This window comes from Ursus maritimus, unplaced genomic scaffold (genome assembly GCF_017311325.1).
Source record: "Ursus maritimus isolate PB19 unplaced genomic scaffold, ASM1731132v1 scaffold_12, whole genome shotgun sequence".
NCBI lineage: Eukaryota > Metazoa > Chordata > Mammalia > Carnivora > Ursidae > Ursus > Ursus maritimus.
In genome coordinates this window covers 33597353-33619920 of record NW_024423564.1, presented here as the reverse complement: position 1 = coordinate 33619920, position 22568 = coordinate 33597353, and the positions used below count along the sequence as shown (strand labels likewise).

The 22568-nt window shown below is 35.0% G+C and overlaps 1 protein-coding gene across 1 annotated transcript in view; it reads right to left on the bottom strand.

Moving 5' to 3' along the window:
- COL24A1 (collagen type XXIV alpha 1 chain) overlaps positions 1-22568 on the bottom strand; it is a 341448-nt gene that overhangs the window by 122481 nt on the left and 196399 nt on the right. The window contains exons 31-32 of the mRNA XM_008690817.1: positions 11296-11349; positions 2235-2288 (exon numbers count right to left, since the gene is read on the bottom strand). Of these exons, the coding sequence (XP_008689039.1) occupies positions 2235-2288; positions 11296-11349 (108 nt within the window). The remainder of the gene's footprint in view (positions 1-2234; positions 2289-11295; positions 11350-22568) is intronic.

Below are 22568 nucleotides of genomic sequence, written 5' to 3'. Positions count from 1 at the left end.
GATAAAATTGAGGTACTGTGGGGGCTCATTCAGAGGGAAATGATGGCTGACTGGAGAAAATAAAGTAGGAAGAGGAGTCTAGGAAGACTCAGTTTGGGGTTGTTGGGCATAAGGAGTACCATTCAATGAGATGGAAATAAAAGGAGAAAGAACAGTGGGAAAGTGATGGGTTTGGTTTAGATATTTTGAATTTAAGATGTATGTGGGCTACTTAGGTGCATATGTAAAAAGACAACAGGGAATCAGTAACTGCAGCTGAAGAGACCGGCATGAGTTAGAGCCATCAAGATGGGAGCTCTAGGAATAATACTGATACCTAAAGGCGTGATAATATGATTGCTAGGCTGAGAAAGAAGGACAGCTTCACATCAAGATTGAGAAAGGCTAATGAGAAGGTAAAGAGCAGAATCAAAAGAGAGCAGTTTCACAAAAGACAAAAGAGGAAAGAATTTATGTCTAATTTATTTAGAGTTAAAGTTAACAAACAACAGAAATGAAGTAATTGGATTTTATAATTATAATGAGCATAGTATATTATTCCAAAATATATCCTAAACAGGGGTCATTTCGTTTTTTTTAAGGATTTGTTTATTTATTTGAGAGAGAGAGTGTGGGAGTGGAGGGAGGAGGAGAGAGGTAATCCTCAAGCGGACTCCCGCTGAGCATAGAGCCTGATGCAGAGTTCGATCCCAGGACCCATGATCCCAAGATCATGACCTCAGCCAAAATCAAGAGTTGGCTGCTTAACCAGCTGAGCCACCCAGATACCCCAGAGGTCACTTCTTAATATTCTTCTATAAAGGAGAATCTTAGAGAATCTTAGAACATCTTAGAGTGAAGCATTATCAAGTTAACTCTAATGAGTGAAGGGTAAGTGTTATTCACTTTTTGTTCTGTCATTTAAATGGGCTGTTAAGAGAACTTTATGTGTACAGGCAGTAACCTCCTTGACATAGGCTGTAGCAACTATGCAAATATGTCTACCACAGCAAGGGAAACAAAAGCAAAAATAAACTATTGGGGCTTCATCAAAATAAAAACCTTCTGCACAGGAAAGAGAACAATCAACAAAACCAAAAGGCAACCTAAGGGATGGGAGAAGATATTTGCAAATGACATATCTGATAAAGGGTTAGTATCCAAAATATATAAAGAACTTGCAAAACTCAACAAATAATCCAGTTAAAAAATGGGCAGAAGACATGAACAGACATCTTTCCAAGGAAGACGTACAGATAGCCCACAGACACATGAAAAGATGCTCAACATCACTTATCAGGGAAACGCAAATCAAAATTACAATGACATATCACCTCACACCAGTCAGAATGACAAAATTAATAACACAAGAAACAACAGATGTTGGTGAGGATACAGAGAAAGAAGAACTCTCTTAGACTGTTGCTGGGAATACAAACTGGTACAGTCACTCTGGAAAGCAGTATGGAGTTTCCTCAAAAAGTTAAAAATAGAACTACCCTACCATGCAGCAATTGCACTGCTAGGTATTTACCCAAAGAATACAAAAATACTAATTCAAAGGGCTACATGCACTCCAATGTAAACATTGTCAACAACAGTCAAATTATGAAAAGAGCCCAAATGTCCATCAACTGATGAATGGGTAAAGCAGATGTGGTGTATATATACAATGGAATATTACTCAGCCAGCCAAAAGAATGAAATCTTGCCATTTGCAACAATGTGGATGGAGCTGGAGAGTATTATGCTAAGTGAAATAAGTCAGAGAAAGAAAAATACCATATGATTTCACTCATATGTGCAATTTAAGAAACAAAACAAATGTTCACAGGAAAAAAAAAAGAGAGAGAGGAAAACCAAGAAACCGAGCTTTAACTATAGAAAACAAACTGATGGTTACCAGAGGGGAGTTGGGTGGGGGAATGGGTTAAATAGGCGATGGGGATTCAGGAGTGCATTTGTTCTGATGAGCACTGGGTGTTGTACGTAAGCATGCCTGAGCCACTATATCAACTAACTGGAATTTAAATAAAAACTTAAAAAAAGAGAACTTTATGTGTATAAAATTAGATGCATAAAACAGTCACTCCTACTTTTAATGGAATTTGAGGCTCTATTTTCTGAATATGAAACACAACACTACAGAATTATTCTTTAAATATATACCTAATGCATCAACTTTACGTTGAGGAGTCTTACAAAAAGTACCGGGTATTAATGAAATAACAAAAAAGAGCCACACAAAAAGTTACCTCAGCACCCATTTCTCCAGGAGGTCCAGCGTCACCTTGCAATCCTCGTGGTCCCTATATTAAAATAAAATTTAAGATCTGAGAATCAAAGTTTACTCTGTATTTTGATTAACATATGCATCTAAATATGAAATTTATAATATATAATATGTAATAGAACACATAATAATACATTTATCAACTTTTTGTATAAACAAAATTACAACTTTATAGTTGATTCATATGTTTTGTGTGTGTGTGTGTGTGTGTGTGTGTGTGAATAGAAGGCTATGTTATGGCTTCAGTTATAGCTTATTAAACATTATATATAATATTTGAAAATTGTGAATTCTCCTCAGGATGTGTTTCCACATTATTATAAACACACTGAGAGAAACATGTCTGTGCAGAAGTCTGTGTGTATTCTGCATTTTCTCCCTTAGAACAGAGTTTGAAATGTACCATTATTTCGTCACAAAGTCAAGGAAATTTCCTGAGAGGTTGCAATAACTAACATTCTGCAAGCAATATATAAAAGTAAAGTCTATTCATTGAATCCAAGCCAACAAAGAATATTATTTTTTAAATTCTTCATTAATTTGATGGACAATCTCTTATCTTAAAATGTGTACATATCTGACTATTGGCAAAGTTGAATATTGTTTTTGTAATTTGATTATCAGCTATTTGCCATGTGTTCTTGATCATGTCGTTTGCCTATGTATTTTGGGAGTCATCTAAAAGATTTTTTTTTTTAAAGATTTTATTTATTTATTCGACAGAGATAGAGACAGCCAGCGAGAGAGGGAACACAAGCAGGGGAAACGGGAGAGGAAGAAGCAGGCTCCCAGCCGAGGAGCCTGATGTGGGGCTCGATCCCAGACCGTTGGGATCACGCCCTGAGCCGAAGGCAGACGCTTAATGACTGCACCACCCACGCACCCCAATTTAAAAGATTTGTATGAGTTTTTTATGTGTTGTGGACATGAACTTATAGGCATCCTATTTTACTGTTAACATCTGCCTAGTATGTAGTTTGTTATTTAATTTTTTAATATATATTGTTAAAGATAACCCTTTCCCCCTAAATATGATCACCGTAGAATACCTGGAAACTCATAAAGTAAAAATGACCCAAAATAACCACTTAAACCACTTAACATTTGCTGTATTTCCTTAAATCTTTGAGCATAAAAAAAATTGGGATGGGAGAAATTTAAAAATTTAAAATTTGTATATAGTTATATCTGTTAGTGTTTGAAGATTTTTTCCATCACATTTAAGGTTAAAACATCTACTTCCATGGAATTATTCTGTATTATTTCTTTTAAATTCTATCAGCCCTAGTCTTCCTTTTATGGCAGGTTAAAAATATTAAGCTATTTTGTCTGCTTATTTTTATGTCATCTTTCAATAATTAAATCCCACACCTGATTTACATGGGTAGTGGGATTTTTGAATGGGACTGTGTTAACTCTAATAAATACATTAGTTTAAAAAATAATTAGTCTTCTAGTTAGACAATTATTTGACTTTCTACTTAAGTCTGTTTCTAGGTCTCTTAATGAATTTTTGAAGTTTGTATGTGTCCCATCCAATTCCCATTAAGTTTATCCTTAATTATTATGTTTTGTTTCTATCTAGAATGGAATATTTTTCCATTATATTTTATTACTTGTATATTATATGCATATCAGAAAAACTGATTTTTTAAAATGTCTATTTTATGTCTTGTGTATATTACTGTATCTCAGAAATTGAAAAATACAGAATTAACTCTTTGGGTGTTATAAGTTTTGGGGGGTTTATTTAAATTTTCTCTAAATAATGCTTTTCTTTCCTCATATGATAAGGAACCACTACACTTAGCTAAAACTTTTCGAATAATGTTAGATAAGATAGTGACAGTTGGCAACGTTATATTGTGATTTCTATGCTTCTGGTGTTTCCTTATTTCCTAGTAGGTTGGGTGCGGATATATGATAACCTACTTTACCTTAATACAGAACTATGTTTGACGTTACTAGAATATTTTGTTTCAATTAATAAATTTTATTTCTTAGAAAAGTTTTTTATTTACAGCAAAATTGAACAGAATGTACAGAGTTCCCTTATATCACCTTTGCCCAGTTTTCTCTGTTATTAACATCTTGCATTAGTGTGGTGCATTTGTTATAATTGATTAATCGATATTATACACTATTACTACTTAAAGTCCATAGTTTACATTAGGGTTCACTCTGTGTGAACACAGACACAGAGTTGTACAGTTGTATGAGTTTTGAAAAATGCATAATGTCACGTATCCATCGTTAGAGTACCATATAAAATAGTTTCACTGCTCCCAAATCCTCCTGCTTTCCACCTCTTCATCCCTGGTCCTCTACCCCCGACACCTGGCAACCACTGCTCTTTTTTACTGTCTCAATAGTGTTGCCTTTTCCAGAATGTCATATCGTTGGAATCATACGGTATTTAGACTTTTCAGACTGACTTCTTTCATTTATCAGGATGCATTTAAAGGTTCTTCTGTCTTTTTGTGGCTTAATAGCTCTTTTTTTTTTATTGACGAATAATATTTCATTGTATGGATGCACCACAGTTTGTTTATTCATTTATCTTTTGAGGACATATCAGTTGCTTCTACTTTGGACAACTATGAATAAAGCTGCTATAAGCAATCATGTGCCAGTTCTTGTGTAGGCATTAAGTTTTCCACTCATTTTGGTAAATACCAAGGAGCATGATCGCTGGATCATAATGGTAAGAATATGTTTAGCTTTGTAAAAAACTGCCAAAGGGTGTTCCAAAGTTGCAGTACCATTCTCATTCTGTATTACCACCAGCAACGGATGAGAACGCCCGTTATTTTACATCTTTGCTAACCTTTGGTATTGTCAGTGTTTTAGATTTTACCCATTCATACAGGTGCGTAATGGTATGTTATTGTTGTTTTAATTTGCAATTCTCTCTAATGACATATGATGATAAGCATATTTTCTTATGCTTCTTTTCTATCTGTAGTCTTTGGTGTATTGTCTGTTCAGATCTGTTGCCCACTTTTTAAATGGATTTTTTGTTTTCTTATTGTTAACTTTTAAGAGTTCTTTCTATGTTTTGCATACAAGTCCCTTATCAGATATGCGTTGTGCAAATGTTTTCTCCCAGGCTGTCGCAAGTCTTTCATTCTTTTTTTTTTTTTTTTTAAAGATTTTATTCACCTATTCGACAGAGATAGAGACAGCCAGCGAGAGAGGGAACACAAGCAGGGGGAGTGGGAGAGGAAGAAGCAGGCTCATAGTGGAAGAGCCTGATGTGGGGCTCGATCCCACAATGCTTAACCGCTGTGCCACCCAGGCGCCCCAAGTCTTTCATTCTCTTAACACCTCGTTCACAGAGCAGAAGTTTTTAATTTTAATGAAATTCAACTTATCAATTTTTCCATTCATGAATCATGCTTTCGATGTTGTATGTAAAAAAGCCATTGCCAGATCCAAGGTCAGTGAGATTTTCCTCTTATGTTATCTTAAAGAAGATTCAGTTATACATTTTAAATTTAGGTCTATAATCCATTCTGAGTTAATTTTTTGAAAGGTATAGGGTCTTTATTTAGGTCCTTCTTTTTTTTTGGTTTTGGTTTTGTTTTTATGTGGATACCTAGTTGTTCCTGCACTATTTGTTGAAAGTGTTGCCTTGGCAACTTTGTCAAAGATCAGTTGACTGTATTTGTGGACTTCTATTCCTGGGCTCACCATTCTGTTCAAATTATCTGTTTATTCCTACTACGCTGTCTTGAATACTGTAGTGTTATACTAAGTCTTTAAGTTGGGTAGTGTCAGTCCTCTGACTTTGTCCTTTTTCAATATTATGTTGGCTCTTCTGGATCCTTTGCCTTTCCATGTGAACTTTAGAAGATCTTTATCAATATCCACAAAGTAACTTGCTAGTATTTTGACTGGAATTGCATTGAATCTATAGTTGTGATATCCTAACAATATTTACTCTTCCTATCCGCGAATATGAAATATCTTTCTGTTTATTTAGAACTTCTTTTATTTAATGAGTTTTGTAGTTTTCCTCACATATATTCTGTGTACGTTTTGTTAGATTTATACCTATTTCCTTTCTACTTTTGATGCTAATGTAAATGGTGTTGTGTTTTAAATTTCAAATTCCAATTGCTTATTGCTGGCATATAGGAAAGCATCTGACTTTTATATATTAATCTTGTATCCTGATATCCCGCCACGTTGTTATAATTGCTTATTAGTTCCAGGTGTGGATTTTTATTGGTCAATTGTTTGGGGTTTTCCACATATTTGAGTTCATACCTATCTTTGTTACTGTTTTCTATTTGTTACTCATGTTATTTGTTTTTTTTCTTTCTTTGTCTTCCACTCTTTTTTAACTGTGAATTTTAATTGATTCCATTTACTCTCTTATTTTATAATAACAATTATACTTCTTTTAGAAGATTTTTAAGGGCGCCTGGGTGGCTCAGTCGTTAAGCATCTGCCTTAGGCTCAGGGCGTGATCCCAGCGTTCCGGGATCGAGCCCCACATCAGGCTCCTCCGCTGGGAGCCTGCTTCTTCCTCTCCCACTCCCCCTGCCTGTGTTCCCTCTCTTGCTGGCTGTCTCTCTCTCCATCAAATAAATAAATAAAATCTTTAAAAAAAAAAAAGAAGATTTTTAGTGGTTTCTCTAGAGTTTGCAATGTATATTTACAATTAATCCAAGTCTATTTTCACAAAAAACACTATACCACTACACTTATCCTTAAGGTATGAGATTAAATACACTGTTGTGATTATTATTTTGTACAAACTACCTATTCTAGTAATTAAGAAAAAAAGATTTGATTTTACTTTTATATTTTCCTTCTAAAGTTCTTTCTTCCTTTCTTCTATGCTAGATTCTCATCTATATCACTTTCCTTCTCTCTGAAGAATTTCATTTAACATTTCTTACAAGGCGGGTCTACTAGTGACAAATTCCGTCAGTTTTTGCTTGTCTGAGAAAGTCTATTTCTACTTACCTTTAAATTCCCAGTCTGAAAATTTCAAAATCTCTGCTATATCTGAGTCTGTTCCTGATGCTTGTCTCTTCAAACTGTTTTTCCTCTTTTAGCATGCCCTGTGATTTTTTTTTGTTGAAAGTCAAACACGGTGTATAAGGTAGAAGGACCTGAGGTAAACTGGCCTTCCGTGTAAAGTTTTAAGTTATCTGGTTAGGAATTAGGCCATGTTTACTGTTTGCTGCACTGTGGTGTCAGAAGCTAAATTTCCTCCTAGTGTCATTGTTTTTGTCTCGTCTGTTGTCTTTAGGCTTTCCTAGAGATGCTTTAAATAGGATTTGGGTCTGCAGTTCTTTTAGCTATAATCCTCCACTATTATACAGGAGCCCTATTCATGTGATGGTAAGTTATAAGAGGGGAGAAGCACTCTATAGTTTTATGATTAGGTTTCAGTCTTTCAATGAGCCTGAGCTGGGGTCTTTTCTTTTCCCCATGTCTAAGGCTAGAAGCATCTAGGGTTGGAGAACTGCTCTTCTCCCAAGTTCAGTAGGTTTTGGCAAAAACTCAAATCAGTTAGGCTCAGATAAAACAATTTCCCTTGAGGGCAAGCTTTGTTAAGGAGAACAGAGCCTGCTGAGTATATTTCAAAATGGTTACTTTTCCCATCTCACTGTTAGAAGAAAAAACAGATATGTCTCTGGACTTTATAGTGAGAACCTAGCGGGTCTCCCAGTGGTAAAACTCAGGGACATGTGGGACCTTGCCTCAGACAGGGTCCCCTCTTAGTTTCTTAACACTTACGATAGTCTAAATTGTGTCTTAAGCAATTTGTTAATTTTATATTGACAAATATAATTATAAAGTGCTCCTACCATCCAGTTATGGTCTTCAGCTTCTGGTAAGCTCTGGTTCTCTTTATCCTCCTGTCTTGTCTCTCCAGTTTTTAGGCAAAAGTTTGTCCTTTGACCTCAATGATCTAAATAGAGTTGCTGATTTTCAGTTTGCTCAGCTTTTTCCTTGTTGTAAGAAAGGGGATGACAGCTTCCAAGCCCCTTACAATTCAGAGCAGAAACCATTTTATGACAATTTTTAACAAATCAAAAATAGTTGAATTTTACTGAGTACTTGTTTTTAGCATTTTTAGATTATATCTGTAATATGTTATATGATAGATTTCTTAGTATTAAGTAATTTTTGCCTTTCTGTAATTCTTTCACTTCATTTGTCTTTTATTTCATTCACTTAATTCTTTATATATATAGTTGAATTTTACTTGTGTTTGGTATTTGGCTGAAATTCATCTTTAACTTTTTCTGTTGGTGCTATTTTTGTCTGGTTTTAGTACTGTCAAAATTCTACTGAGACACTGATTTTTATCTTTTGCTTCTAGAACTGTTGCCATTTTTTAAATATCTTCATAAGTAATTCAATGTCAGGTTTTATCACATACTTTTAATTAATCTGAGAATCCTGTTAATTATCTTTTAAGGTAAGTGGAAGTGACTTCTGGTACTCAAATAAGGAAGTGTACCTAGAAAATAATAGCTTTTAAATTGAAGGGCATATTGTAAAGCAAACTTACCAAGAATTGATTTTTTTTTTTTTTTTTAGAAACAACAGCATTCCCCTCATATTCCTTTTTAAAGGCAGTTTTCAATGTTTAAGGATATCAAAAATATTTATTTGGGTCAGCCAGAAATTTAGGAATCACTTTAATTATGGACAATCTATCTCCTGTTGATTTCATATCTCCTTTTGAATCTTTTATATCTATCCACTTCTTTTCTCCGCTAATCAAAAGCATTCTACCATCCCTTATTTGGTTTACAACAGAAAGCAGTGCTTGTCCACTCTTAGTCCCTTCCATTTTGTTTGAATGATCTTTACAAAACAATAATATGATCGTAAAACTAGCCCTATCTCTTCAATGACATCCCTTTGTTCTTATGATAAAAATACAAATCCTTGGGAATAAGGCCCGCAAAGCTACATGTTTTGTCCCCTGCTTCCTTTTCCATCTTCGTCTTACGCTTACTTCCCACCTGACTCCCTGTGCCATTGCCATGCTAGCCTTCTTTTAGATCTTCAAATAAATATGTAGAGCTTCCTCTCAGCTCATGACTTCTCTCTAAAATAACCTCTCCCCATCTTTGCCTAAGCAACTACTATTCATCCTTCAGATCCTAGCTCAAATGCTCCTCCTCTGGAAGACTTTCCTAAGGATAGTTTCTCTGCTATACATTCTTTTAGAAGGCAATTCCTATATTTCACAGCATTTATCTCAGTTTGTAATTATCCATGTATCTTTGTAATAATTTAGTTAGTGTATATTTCTATCATTAGACTGAAACCTCCATACTTAACAGTACATTCCAAGTGCAGGTACTTAAATATTTGTTGATTGTATACATGAATGGCCAACTATCCAAATCCCAGTATTTGCACTGCAATGAGCAAACTAGTTTTGAAACTTGTCTGGGAAAAAGAGACAACTCTGATAGATGCTGACTATAGAAAAGATGTAGTCCTCTCTGTTTTATTATTCTCAAAATATAAATATGTTTCAACATCTCTTCTGTGTCCTTTATTTTACCAATTTACTTCTTTTCTTTTCTATAATTTAACCAGGCAGCTCAAATATATGAAACAAAGCCCATCATACCCATTATAAATTGATTTGTATTTTATTTACCAGCCCCACTGACCCAGTGACCTGAATGTCAATTTTTAGGTGCTGTTAAACTATTTAGTTGTTTATGCCTACAGTAACAAATCTTTTCTTATATAAAGCCTAAGATATTGTCTCTGCTGTTGCCATAGCTCTTTTGACATACTTTACTTAAATGTGTTCCTTACTAAGATTAAATTAGTTTCTACTGTATTTCACTTCATCCAATATTACTGGCTAAATTATTATGTTTTTGGGTATATGACCTTTTGTCAATTCAGTTTAACAAACATACACTAAGTAGATCTAATAAGCCACGCATTATACCAGGAAGGATCACAAAGATGAGAGAAATGGTCTCTCACTTCAAAGAGCTACAAACTTTTTCAAAGAGATATTTAGGTAAATAATGCTAAAGAGAGTTGCATTATTTTTGGTCAAATAAATATTAGGTTTAGGATGGCAAGAGTTATAAAACAGAGGAGAAACAAGAGGCATTTAGTTTGATAAAGTCAACACCATATCTAAAATTCTTCATTTGGAAAGAATTATATATACAGTCAAATCTTTGTTTATTGATTGAAGAGTTTATACCATAGATTAAATATGTAAAGGAGGAAAAGAATACAATTTGGTAGAATAGCTCTTTGTTACATTTTCCACTTGCTACTAGGTAAATGAATTATACAAAGGCCACCTGTAAACCTTTAGGTCAACTGATAGATAAGATCAATCCAGTAGAGTTTGAAAGATTATATTGTATTATAAATCTTACAAGCATGTCACAGCATATTACATCTGATACCATTAAACAGAAGAATGACTTCATAGGCAAGAAAGAATAAGTTGTGAGAAAGTAGGTGTGACAAAAATCTTTCCTTTTCACAATCATTTTCCATGAGAAATTTTATAATTGAATCACATTTATAAAATCGTGATGTAAGTTTTTGCATTATTGATATGCCAGTATTTCTGTCATGTTTGTACACTTAGGTCCATCGGATGTAGAGTCTGGCTTCTTTGTATGGTATTTTATTACAGAGTTGGCCTCAAAAATATGATTTTGTGTGTCTGTGGCAGTATAATATAGTCATTATAAGAACAGCAAGCCATTCACAAAGAAAATTTCTGCGAGTCAATAAAACAGAGCTATCTTTGTTGAAAATAGAAATATGTGAAATTTTAACAGTTCCAGAAAAACAGGACCAAATCTGACTATATACTATATTTAGTACCAGGAAGGTACTAAAAACTATATTCACAGCAAAATATTTTCTGTATAATTAGGTATCTGATAAATGCTGCTTTCAGAAATGTACCAGCCATAGCACAAGAGGGCAATAACAGAAAGGTAAATGTATATTATGAGAAAAACACAGTTAGGAAAATAGAAGCTTACTGGTTCTCCTTCAAGTCCTCTGTCTCCTGCACTCCCAGGGGGTCCCTGTAAACCCTGAATAAACAAAGGCAAAATTTGAAGAAAAAGTTATGCTTGAAAATGTTTTACTTTCCTTACCCCAGCATTCCTTTACAATCTTCCTACCTAATTTTTCTGTCTACCTCTATTCTCTCCTTTCTTTTTATGGTAAAATATAAATAACATAAAATATATAATTTTAATAGTGTTTACATGTGAAGTTTTGTGACATTTAGTTCCTTTGCATTGTTGCACTACTATCATCACTATCTATTTTCAGAACTTTTCATCTTTCCAGACCGAAATTCTATACCCATTAAATAACACCCTTTCCCCCTCCCTGGTTCCCCTGGCAACCACCATTCTGCATTCTGCCTCTAATTTGACAATTCTAGGTGCCCTATATAAGTAGAATTGTACTACATTTGTTCTTTTGTGTCTGGCTTATTTCACATGGCAAAATGACTTCAAGTTTCACCAATATTGGAAAGGAGGAAGATGCAGTGAAGTAGGAGAATCCCAGACTACCCTTGGCCCAAAAATATAACAAGGTAACTATCCTAAATACTGCAGAAATTGACCTGAATGGTGACAGAGAAAACTCCACAACTAAAGGGAGAGAAGAAGCCACATTGAGGGTAGGAAGTGCAGAGACATGGTTTAGGGGAAGAGCAAATCCTGACTGCTGTGGAGGGGAAGAAACCATGGCTGTGGAGAAGGGCAAGAGAGAGAAGCACACAGGGGAATGCACAAGGAGAATGTTTCCCCATAGTTACTAGCTTGGAAAATGACAAGGGCTGAATTTTGTGAGTTCTTGCAACCAGTGGGGCTCAAAGCCTAGTTTTAAAGGACAGCAGGATTGGCTGGGATACAGCCCAAAGGGCACTGTACTGCTCTTGGACAGAAGGCAGGCAAACAACCTGGGAACATACAGCATGGAAACAGCAATCTAAAGAGTGCTTGGGGCACACAGTGGGGAGATTATACACTCTTCTTAGAAGAGATCCCTGAAAGGCAGTGTCCAAGGAGACACCTCACAGCGAAAGCTGGCCAGCACCATTTCCTGTCCCTACCCCTCAGCGTAAATACAGCATCACCTGCGGGAAGCACTGCAGCACTGACACTGGCTGCCTAACTTGTTTATACTAAGCCCCCCCACTCTGCACTCTGGGTGGAACTGCCTTTCTCAGTCACTCTTGCCTTGGTCCCAGCACAGTGGGCCCCTCCCCAAGACCAGCACAAATCCCTGTCCATACCACATTTCCCAACCAGAGTTCTGCAGAGCCTCAGTTATGGAGGAGGTGGTGACAGGTCTTATTTCACAAGCAGACCAGAGCATACCTATTTAAAACTCACCACATTCAGGTGAAGAACCCAACACTGCCCACATAAGACAAGAGGAGCCTCTGCAGATGACTGGCCTGAAGGACAGAGCAGCCAGAACACAATAGCAGAGCACATGCAACACACACTGGAGAAACTCCCTGAAGTATGAGGCCCTGGGCGCTACATGACTTCTTTTTCATAAGGCCATTACTTTCAGGAACAGGAGATATAACTGGTTTTTCTAACACCGAGAAGCAGGCAGAGATTTAGACAAAATGACAAGACATAGACATTTATCCCAAATGAAAGAACAAATAAAGTCCTGGCCAGAGATCTAAGCAAAACATATATAAGTAACATGCCTGGTGGAGAATTTAAAGCAATGATCATAAGGATAGTCACTGGACTTGAGAAAAGAATGGAAGACATCAGTGAGTTACATCAGTAACTCTTATCACAGAGACGAGTTTAAAAAAAAGGATCAATCAGAGATGAAGAGTGCAATAAATGAGATTAGAAACATGCTTGATGCAATGAGTATCAGTTTGGAAGAAGCAGAGGAACAAACTAATGACCTAGAAGACAAAATAATGGAAAGCAGTGAAGCTGAACAAAAGAGAGAAAGAAGAATTATGCAGAACAAGAAAAGAGTTATGGAACTCAGTGACTCCATCAAATGTAATAACATTTGTATTATAGGAGTCCCAGAACAAGAAGAGAGAGAAAATGGGGCAGAACATTTATTTGGAGAAATAATAGCTGAAAATTTCCCTAACCTGGGGAAGGAAACAGACATCCAGATCTAGGAGGCACAGAGAACCCCCATCGAAATCAACAAAAGTAGGCCCACACCAAGACATAGTGTAATTAAATTTGCAAAATTTAGTAACAAAGAAAAAATCATAAAAGCAGCAAGAGAAAAGAAGTCTAATTTAACCTACAAGGGAAAATCCACAAGGCTAGCAGAAGATTTCTCAACAGAAATTTAGCAAGCCAGAAGGAAATGGTATGATGTATTCAAAGTGCTGAATGGGAAAAATCTGAAGCCAAGAATACTCTATCCAGCAAGGCTATAATTCAGCATAGAAGGAGAGATAAAGAATATGCTAGACAAATAAAAATGAAAGGAATTCATGATCACTAAAATAGCCCTGCAAGAAATATTTAAGGGGACTCTGAGTGGAAAGGAAAAACCCAAAGTGACAATATAAAGGCAAGAAACACAAAATCAGTAAAAATGAATATTTTTGTAAAAAACCACTCAAAGAACTCACAAAAAGGATATAAAATATAACAACATATACCTAAAATGTGGGGAGGAGAGGAGAAAAGAATGGGTTCAAACTTAAATTACCATCAATTTAATATAGACTGCTATACGCAGAAGAGGTTATTTACAAACGTAAAGGTAATCATATATCAAAAACCACTAACACACATGCAAAGAACAAAAAGAAAGAAATCCAAATATATCACTATCAATATATCAGCAAATGATGAAAGAGAGAAGGGCAAGAAAGGATCAGAGAAAATCTCCAGAAACAACCACAAGACAAGTAATAAAATGGCAATAAATACATACTTATCAATAATCACCTTGAATGTAAAGGACTAAACAATCAAAGACAGAGTGTCAGAATGGATAAAAAAACAACACCTATCTATATCCTGCCTACGGAGACTCATTTTAGACCTGAAGACACCTGCAGATTGAAAGTGAGGGAAGGAAGAAACATTTATCATGTAAATGGATGTCAAAAGAAAGCCAGAGTAACAATACTTGGACACTACAAGGACAAGCTAGACTGTAAGGCAAAGACTGTAACAAGAGACAAGGAAGAACACTATATAATCATAAAGGGGATAATCCAACAAGAAGATATAACGATTGTAAATAGTTATGCACCTAACGCTGGAGCACCAAAATACTTAAGGTAATTAATAACAAAGATAAAGGACTTAATCAATTATAATAGTAACGGACTTTAACACCCCACTTACATCAATGGACAGATGATCTAAACAGAAAAACAACAAGGAAAAAATGGCTTTGAATGACATACAGGAGCAGGTGGATTTAACAGATATATTCAGAATATTCCATCCTAAAACAGCAGAATACATTTCAGGTGTACATGGAACATTCTCCAGAATAGATCACATATTAGGTCACAAAACAGGTCTCCACAAATACAAGAAGACTGAAGTCAGATCATGCACCTTTTCTGACCACAACAAGATGAAACTAGAAGTCAACTACAAGAAAAAAATCTGGAAAGATCAAATACATGTAGGTTAAAAAACATGGTACCAAACAATGAATGGGTCAACCAGGGAATAAAAGAAGAAATGAAAAAGTATATGAAAACAAATAAAAATGAAAACAGAATGGTCCCAAACCTTTGGGATGCAGTAAAAGTGGTCCTAAGAGAGAAGTATATAGCAATACAGGCCTACCTCAGGAAGCAAGAAACATTTCAAATAAACAACCTAACCTTACACCTAAAGCAGCTAGGAAAAGAACTACAAACAAAGCCTAAAGCCAGCAGAAGGAAAGCAATAATAAAGATCAGTGTAGAAATAAATGATACAGAAACTAAAAAGACAATAGATTAATGGAACCAGGAGCTGGTTCTTTGAAAAAAATCAATAAAACTGATAAAACCCTAGCCAAACTTACCAAGAAGAAAAGAGAAAGGGGCCAAATAAATAAATGAGAAAGGAGAAATAACAACCAACACCACAGAAATACAAATTATTATAAGAGAGTTTTATGTAAACTATATGCCCACAACCTAAAAAAGTGGATAAATTCATAGAAACAAATAACTATCAAAACTGAAACAGGAAGAAACAGAAAACTTGAACAGACCAATAACCAGCAAAGAAATTGAATCAGTAATCAAAAATCCCCCAAAACTAAAGTCCAGGACCAGATGGCTTCACAGATGAATGCCACCAAACATGTAAAGAAGAGTTAATATCTATTCTTCTCAAACTATTCCAAAAAATAGATAAGGAATGAAAATCTCCAAATCTATTCTATGAGGCCAGCATTACCTTGATACCACAACCAGATAAAGACACTACAGAAAAAGATAATTATAAAGGCCAATATCTCTGATGAACATAGATGCAAAAACCCTCAACATAATACTAGCAAATCAAATCCAACAATACATTTTAAAAATCATTCACCACCATCAAGTGGGATCTATTCCTGTGTTACAAGGGTGGTTCAATATGCATAAATCAATCAATGTGATACATCACATTAATAAAAGAAAGGATAAGAACCAGACGATCAATGCAATAGATGCAGAAAAAGCATTTGACAAGTACAACATCCATTCATGATAAAAACCCTCAACAAAGTAGGTTTAAAGGGAACATACCTCAACATAATAAAGCCATATATAAAAAACTGACAGCTAGTGTCCTCACTGGGGAGACACTGTTCCTCTACAGTCAGGAACAAGACAGGGATGTCCATTCTCACCACTCCTATTCAAAACAGTACAGGAAATCCTAGCCATAGTAGTCAGATACCATAAAGAAATAAAAGGCAACCATATTGGCAAGGAAGAAATCAAACTTTCCACTATCTGCAGTTAACATGATATTATATATAGAAAACACAAAAGACTTCACCAAAAAATGCTAGAACTGACAAATGAGTTCAGTAAAGCCGCAGGACACAAAAATCAACGTACAGAAATCTTTCGCATTTCTATACCCCAATAATGAGGCAGCAGAAAGAGAAATTAAGAAGTCAGTCCTATTTACAATTATACCAAAACCACAAGATACCTAGGAATAAACCTAACAGGAGGTGAAGGACCTGTACTCTGAAAACTATAAAACACTGATGAAAGAAACTGAAGATGACACAAAGAAATGGAACAACATTCCACGCTCATGAATTGGAAGAACAAATATTGTTAAAATGTGAATACCATGCAAAAGCAATCTACATACTTAATACAATCCCATCAACATACCAATAGCATATTTCACAGAGGTAGAACAAACAATCTTAAAATTTGTTCAGAACACAAAAGACCCCAAATAGCCAAAGCAATCTTGAAAAAGAAAAGCAAAGCTGGAGGCATCACAATTCTGGACCCTCAAATTATATTACAAAGCTGTAGTAATCAAAGCAGTATGATACTGACACAAAAATAAACACACAGATCAATAGAACAGAATAGAAAACCCAGAAAGGAACCCATAGCTACACGGTCAATTAATCTTCAACAAAGCAGGAAAGACTATCCAATGAGAAAAAAGATTGTCTCTCCAACAAATGGCATTGGGAAAACTAAATAGCAACAAAAAGAATGAAATGACCACTTTCTTACATCATACACAAAGATAAATTCAAAATGGATTAAAGACTGAAATAGGAAACCGGGAACCATAAAAATCCTAGAAGAGAACACAGGCAGTAACTTCTTTGACATGGACTATAGTTACATCTTTCTAGATATGTCTCCTGAGGCAAAGGTAACACAAACAAAAATAAACTATCGGGATTTCTTCAAAATAAGAAGCTTCTGCACAGCAAAGGAAACAATCAACAAAACTAAAAGGCAGTCTAAGGAATGGGAGAGGGCATTTGCGAATTACTTCTCTGATAAAGGGTTACTGTCCAAAATATATAAAGACCTTATAAAATATATAAAGAACTTATAAAACTCAACACCCCAAATAATCCAGTTAAAAAATGGGCAGAAGTCATGAATAGACATTTTTCTAGGAAGACCTACAGATGGCCAACAGATACATGAAAAGATGCTCAGCATCATTTATCATCAGGGAAATACAAATCAAAACTACAATGAGATATCACCTCACTCCTGTCAGAATGGCTAAAATCGACAACACAGGAAACAAGGCGTTGGTGAGGATATGGAGAAAGGAGAACCCTCTTACACTATTTGTGGGAATGCAAACTGGTGCAGCCACTCTGAAAAGCATTATGGAGATTCCTCAAAAAGTTAAAAATAGAACTACCGTTTGAACCAGGAATCACACTACTAGGTATTTACCCAAAGAATACAAAAATACTAATTCAAAGTGTACATACACCCCAATGTTTATAACAGCATTATCCATAATAGCCAAGATATGGAATCAGCCCAAGAATCCATTGACTGATAAATGGATAAAGAAGATGTGGTACACACACACACACACACACACACACACACACACACCACACAGAGGAATATTACTCAGCCATAAAATAGAATGGAATCTTGCCATTTGCAATGACATGGATAGAGTTAGAGGGTATTATGCTAAGCGAAATAAGTCAGTCAGAGAAAGACAAATACCATATGATTTCAGTCACATGTGGAATCTAAGAAACAAAACAAATAAGCGAAGGGGGAAAAAAAGGAGAGAGAGAGCCAAACCAAAAAAGAGACTCTTAACTATAGAGAACAAATTGATGATTACCAGAAAGGAGGTGGGGGGAGTATGGGTTAAATAGGTGATGGGGATTAAGGAGTGCACTTGTGATGGGCACCTTGTAATGTATGGAAGTTTTGAATCACTAAACTGTACATCTGAAACTAATATTAAACTGTATGTTAATTGGAATTTAAATAAAACTTTAAAAAACTTTCTTCAGTTTTAAAGTTGTATTCAACTTTTTTCATACAATATTCCATTGTATGTATATACTATATTTTGTATATCCATTCATCCATCACTGGACACTTGGGTTTTCTACCTTTTGGCTATTGTGAATACTGTGCCTATAAACACTAAAAAAATTTTAGTTTCTAAGTCTCTGCCTTCAATTCTTTGGGGTATAAATCTGAGGTGGAATTGATAAATTACATAGTAATACTCTGTTGAACTGTTTGAGGAACCACCAAACTGTTTTCCATAGCAACCTCACCATTTTACATCCCACCAGCAATGTACAAGAGCTCCCATTTTTCTACATCTTTGCCAACACTAGTTACTTTCCTTGTATACGTGTGTTTTGTTTTGTTTTTCTGTAATAATAGCTGTCCTAATGGGTAAGAAGTGGCATCTCATTGTGGTTTTGATTCTCATTTCTCTAATGTCTAGTGATATTGAGCATCTTTTCATGTGCTTATTGGCCATTTGTATATCTTCTTTGGAGAAATGTCTATTCGAGTTCTTTTGCTAATTTTTTTCATCAAGTTGTCTTTTCTGTTGTTGTTGAGTTGTAGAAGTTCCTTGTATCTCTCTATATTCCCATACTTAATCCCCATTCATATACAGAGACAATTATCCAGAATTATTTTAAATTTAGATTTTTTTACCTTTGATATTGACATAAAAATGGTTTCTTTCTCCAAAAATAATAACTTGTGATTTGTTAAGTAAGTATAACTTATGTCCTTAAAACCTGGTAAGGCACAGGAGTCTCAGAACCTAGTTGACCAGAAATGACTAAATTGAACTCTCTAACATCCTTTATTTTCCCCTATTTTTATACCATGCCATCTATGGTACCATTAAATTGAATCTTAGAAGTGAGGGTATATTCTAAAATGGTATATAAAACTAAATCAAATTCCAGGTCCTCTTTGATTCTCCCATTTAAAGATTTACTTAGCATGTACCGTGTGCCAGACACTGATGACTATTAATGATATAGAAAATACTGCCCTTCGCTATTTGCAATTTGCCTGTTCTGTATCATTGACCTTGAGAAGGTTGGCAAATATACAATGGATCACAACCACCATTTTATATTAAAACTAAAAGCTAAGAAAAATATGATATTAAATTGGAAGTAAAGATATTCAAAATTCCTAGCAAAATAAAACTTTTTAAGTTATAGCCGTTAATGCTATATTTAGTTGTGTATAGTTCCCTGGTTAAGGAAAGGAAGATATGTAAAATCACGGACTCACATCCGACTAAGGCCTTGTTTCAGTCATGAAAATTATATGCTATCCATTCACTCCAGGCTCCAATGTTAAGAGACAGGATCAATATAAGGGTTCCCTTTGTACCTGACATACCAACTGAAACATACAGCAAAAGTTCAGAACCTTGAATAATGTCTGCCCGATCTGCTTTGTAAAGTGTACATGTACACAATGTCAAGCTTGATATATACTTTTAATGATGTTAATGGTGCATAAAAGCTGTTTGGCTAAGTTATGAAATGATCTAAATGGAGCTACTTAGTTTTATTAGAGACAAAGAAATAAAGCACAAGCTGTTACAAAATAAAAATCCCCTTTAAAGCTTTTCAGATAGTACTGAAAATATATTCTTTGTAGTAGAACTTCTTGCTCCATGACTTCAACCCAGCAATTATGATAATGATGACTGGGAGAATAATGATTACTGTGGTTACTATGTATTCAGAGCCTATGCCAAACACATAATGAACATCATTTGATATAGTCATAAAAAGTATCTCATTTTATTTTAATTTTTTTAAAGATTTATTTATTTGAGAGACTGTGTGCGTGTGCGCATGAGTGTGGGGTGGGTGGGGAGGGGGAGAGGGAGAGAGAAATCCAAGCAGACTCTGTGCTGAGCATGGAGCCCAACACAGGGCTTGATCTTACGACCCTGAGATCAGACCTGAGCTGAAACCAAGAGTCAGGTGCTTAACCAACTGCACCACCTACACTCCTTAAAAGGTATTTCATTTTAAAGATAGGAAAACTGAGGCTCAGAGAGGTTAAATAATTTGTATGAAGTCAAAACAGCTAGTAAGTGGCAGAACGAGTATTTGACTTCCAATGTCTGATTCCAATGCCATGCTCATGCACTAAACTGTACTCCATTCTACTGATTTCAACAAGAAATCAAACATTCAATGCCTCTTCCATTTATAGTAAATACATGCATAATCTTCATAGCCTTTTTATGGAATAAGCAAGGGACCATGTAAATGTTTTTTCAATATAGGATTATGAAAACTGTATGCCTCATTATCTGAAAAAAGAGAAAGTTAATACTATATACTTTTTATATTGTAAGGGTTATGAAATAAATGTTTCTTAAGTATTCTGAGTTACTCCAGAGAAAATTATTTAAAGAACTGTTAAGAGTTTCCACTTCCAATATTGGTCAAGTAGCTCCTATCAAAACCACCTATATAGGGATAACTATAAACCCAGGACAAAATATTTTTTTAAAAATCTGAAAACACTGAAGAAAGACCAAAAATACATAAAAAGCAGAGTGGAAGAGGTCTACATGTAGAAGAAAGGAATGGCACTGAGTGTCTGATTTTTTATTTTAAATGTGGCTTTTAGCCAGAACGTAAGCTATGTAGGATGATTAAGAAAAAAGAAGGATAGAAACCTACAGTCTTATTGGCATGGAGAACCAGAGGATAGAATGTGGAATGATCACAGCTGCTGGGAAGTGATGGAAGAGAAAGCGAGAGGTGGAATCTCAAATTCTGAGTGTAAACTCTGTTTAAATCTCTTGCTGATATTTGAAATATGTATTGATATGGTAGACACCAAGCATCCTAACATGGCTTAGAAGAACTGGACAAAGATTTCAGCGGCCATCCATCACAGAGGAGAGAGAGTTTGAAGTTTGAAAGCAGCCAAGTTAATGATTTGCCAAATCAAAAACCAAAATGAAACAAAAAATACTCTTTAAAGAAATATAACAGAATTTGGAGTCTCTACAATGAATCACTTAAAATGTTCAAGATACAGGGGTGCGTGGGTGGCTTAGTCAGTTAAGCATCTGACTCCTGATCTCAGCTTAGGTCTTGATCTCAGGGTTGAGTTCAAGCCCCTTGTTGGGTTCCATGCTGGGCATAGAGCCTCTTTAAGGAAAAAAAAAAGTCACTACATCAAAAACTAATGATGTACTATATGTTGGCTAATTGAACATAATAAAAAAATGTCCAAGATATAATTCAAAATTACTGGACAGGAAAATTTTCCCATATGCACAGGAAAAGGCAATTAATGGAGACCAAACTCAAGATTACCCAGATATTAGAATTATTACATAAGGATATTAAAGTAACTATTATAAATATGCTCAGTAATGTAAATAAAAATACACTTATGATGAATAGACAAATAGGAAATCTCAGAAGAACATCTATAAAAATGGAAATTATAGAACTGAAAATTAAAAATCTAAAATAAAACTTTAAAATTCCACATCATAAATAAAATTTCAATGAATGGGCTTAAAAAGCGAATGAAGGTAGAATTATGTTATCCAATTAAAAAAAGAAAATAGGAAAAAGAAAGATTAAAACAGGAATGAGTAAAGTCTCAGGGACCTTAGGGATGATACCAAATGTTTAATACACATTTAATTGGAATCCAAGAAGGAGAGAGAAGACAGAATAGGAAAAAAACTGAAATTAACAAAGTTGAAAAATTTCCAAATTTAGTGAAAACAGAAAGTTACACACAAAAGAAGCTTAGCAAATCTCAAGGTGAATAAATGCAAAGAAAATCCATTTAGGCACATCATAGTCAAACTACTAAAAGCCAAAAGTAAAGAGAGAATCTTGAAAGCATCCAGAGAAAAATGATACATTACATGCAGGGGGAATAATGATACAGATAAATGTGGACTTCTCCCTGGAAATAATTGAGGCCAAAAGAAAATGACATGTCATCTTTATAGTGCTGAATGCAAACAAATAAAAGAAGACCTTGTCAGCCCAGAATTCTATATCCAGTGGAAAAATATGATTTTCTCATCTGTGGAATTTCAGAAACAAAACAAATAAGAAGAGTGGGGAAAAAAAGAAAGAGAGAGGGGCAAATCAAGAAACAGACTCTTAACTATACAGAACAAACTGATGGTTACCAGAAGCATGGTAGGTGGGGGGATGGGTTAAACAGGTGATGGTGATTAAGGAGTGTACTTGTTGTGATGAGCACCAGGTGTTGTATGGAAGTGTTAAGTTACTATACTGTATACCTGAAACT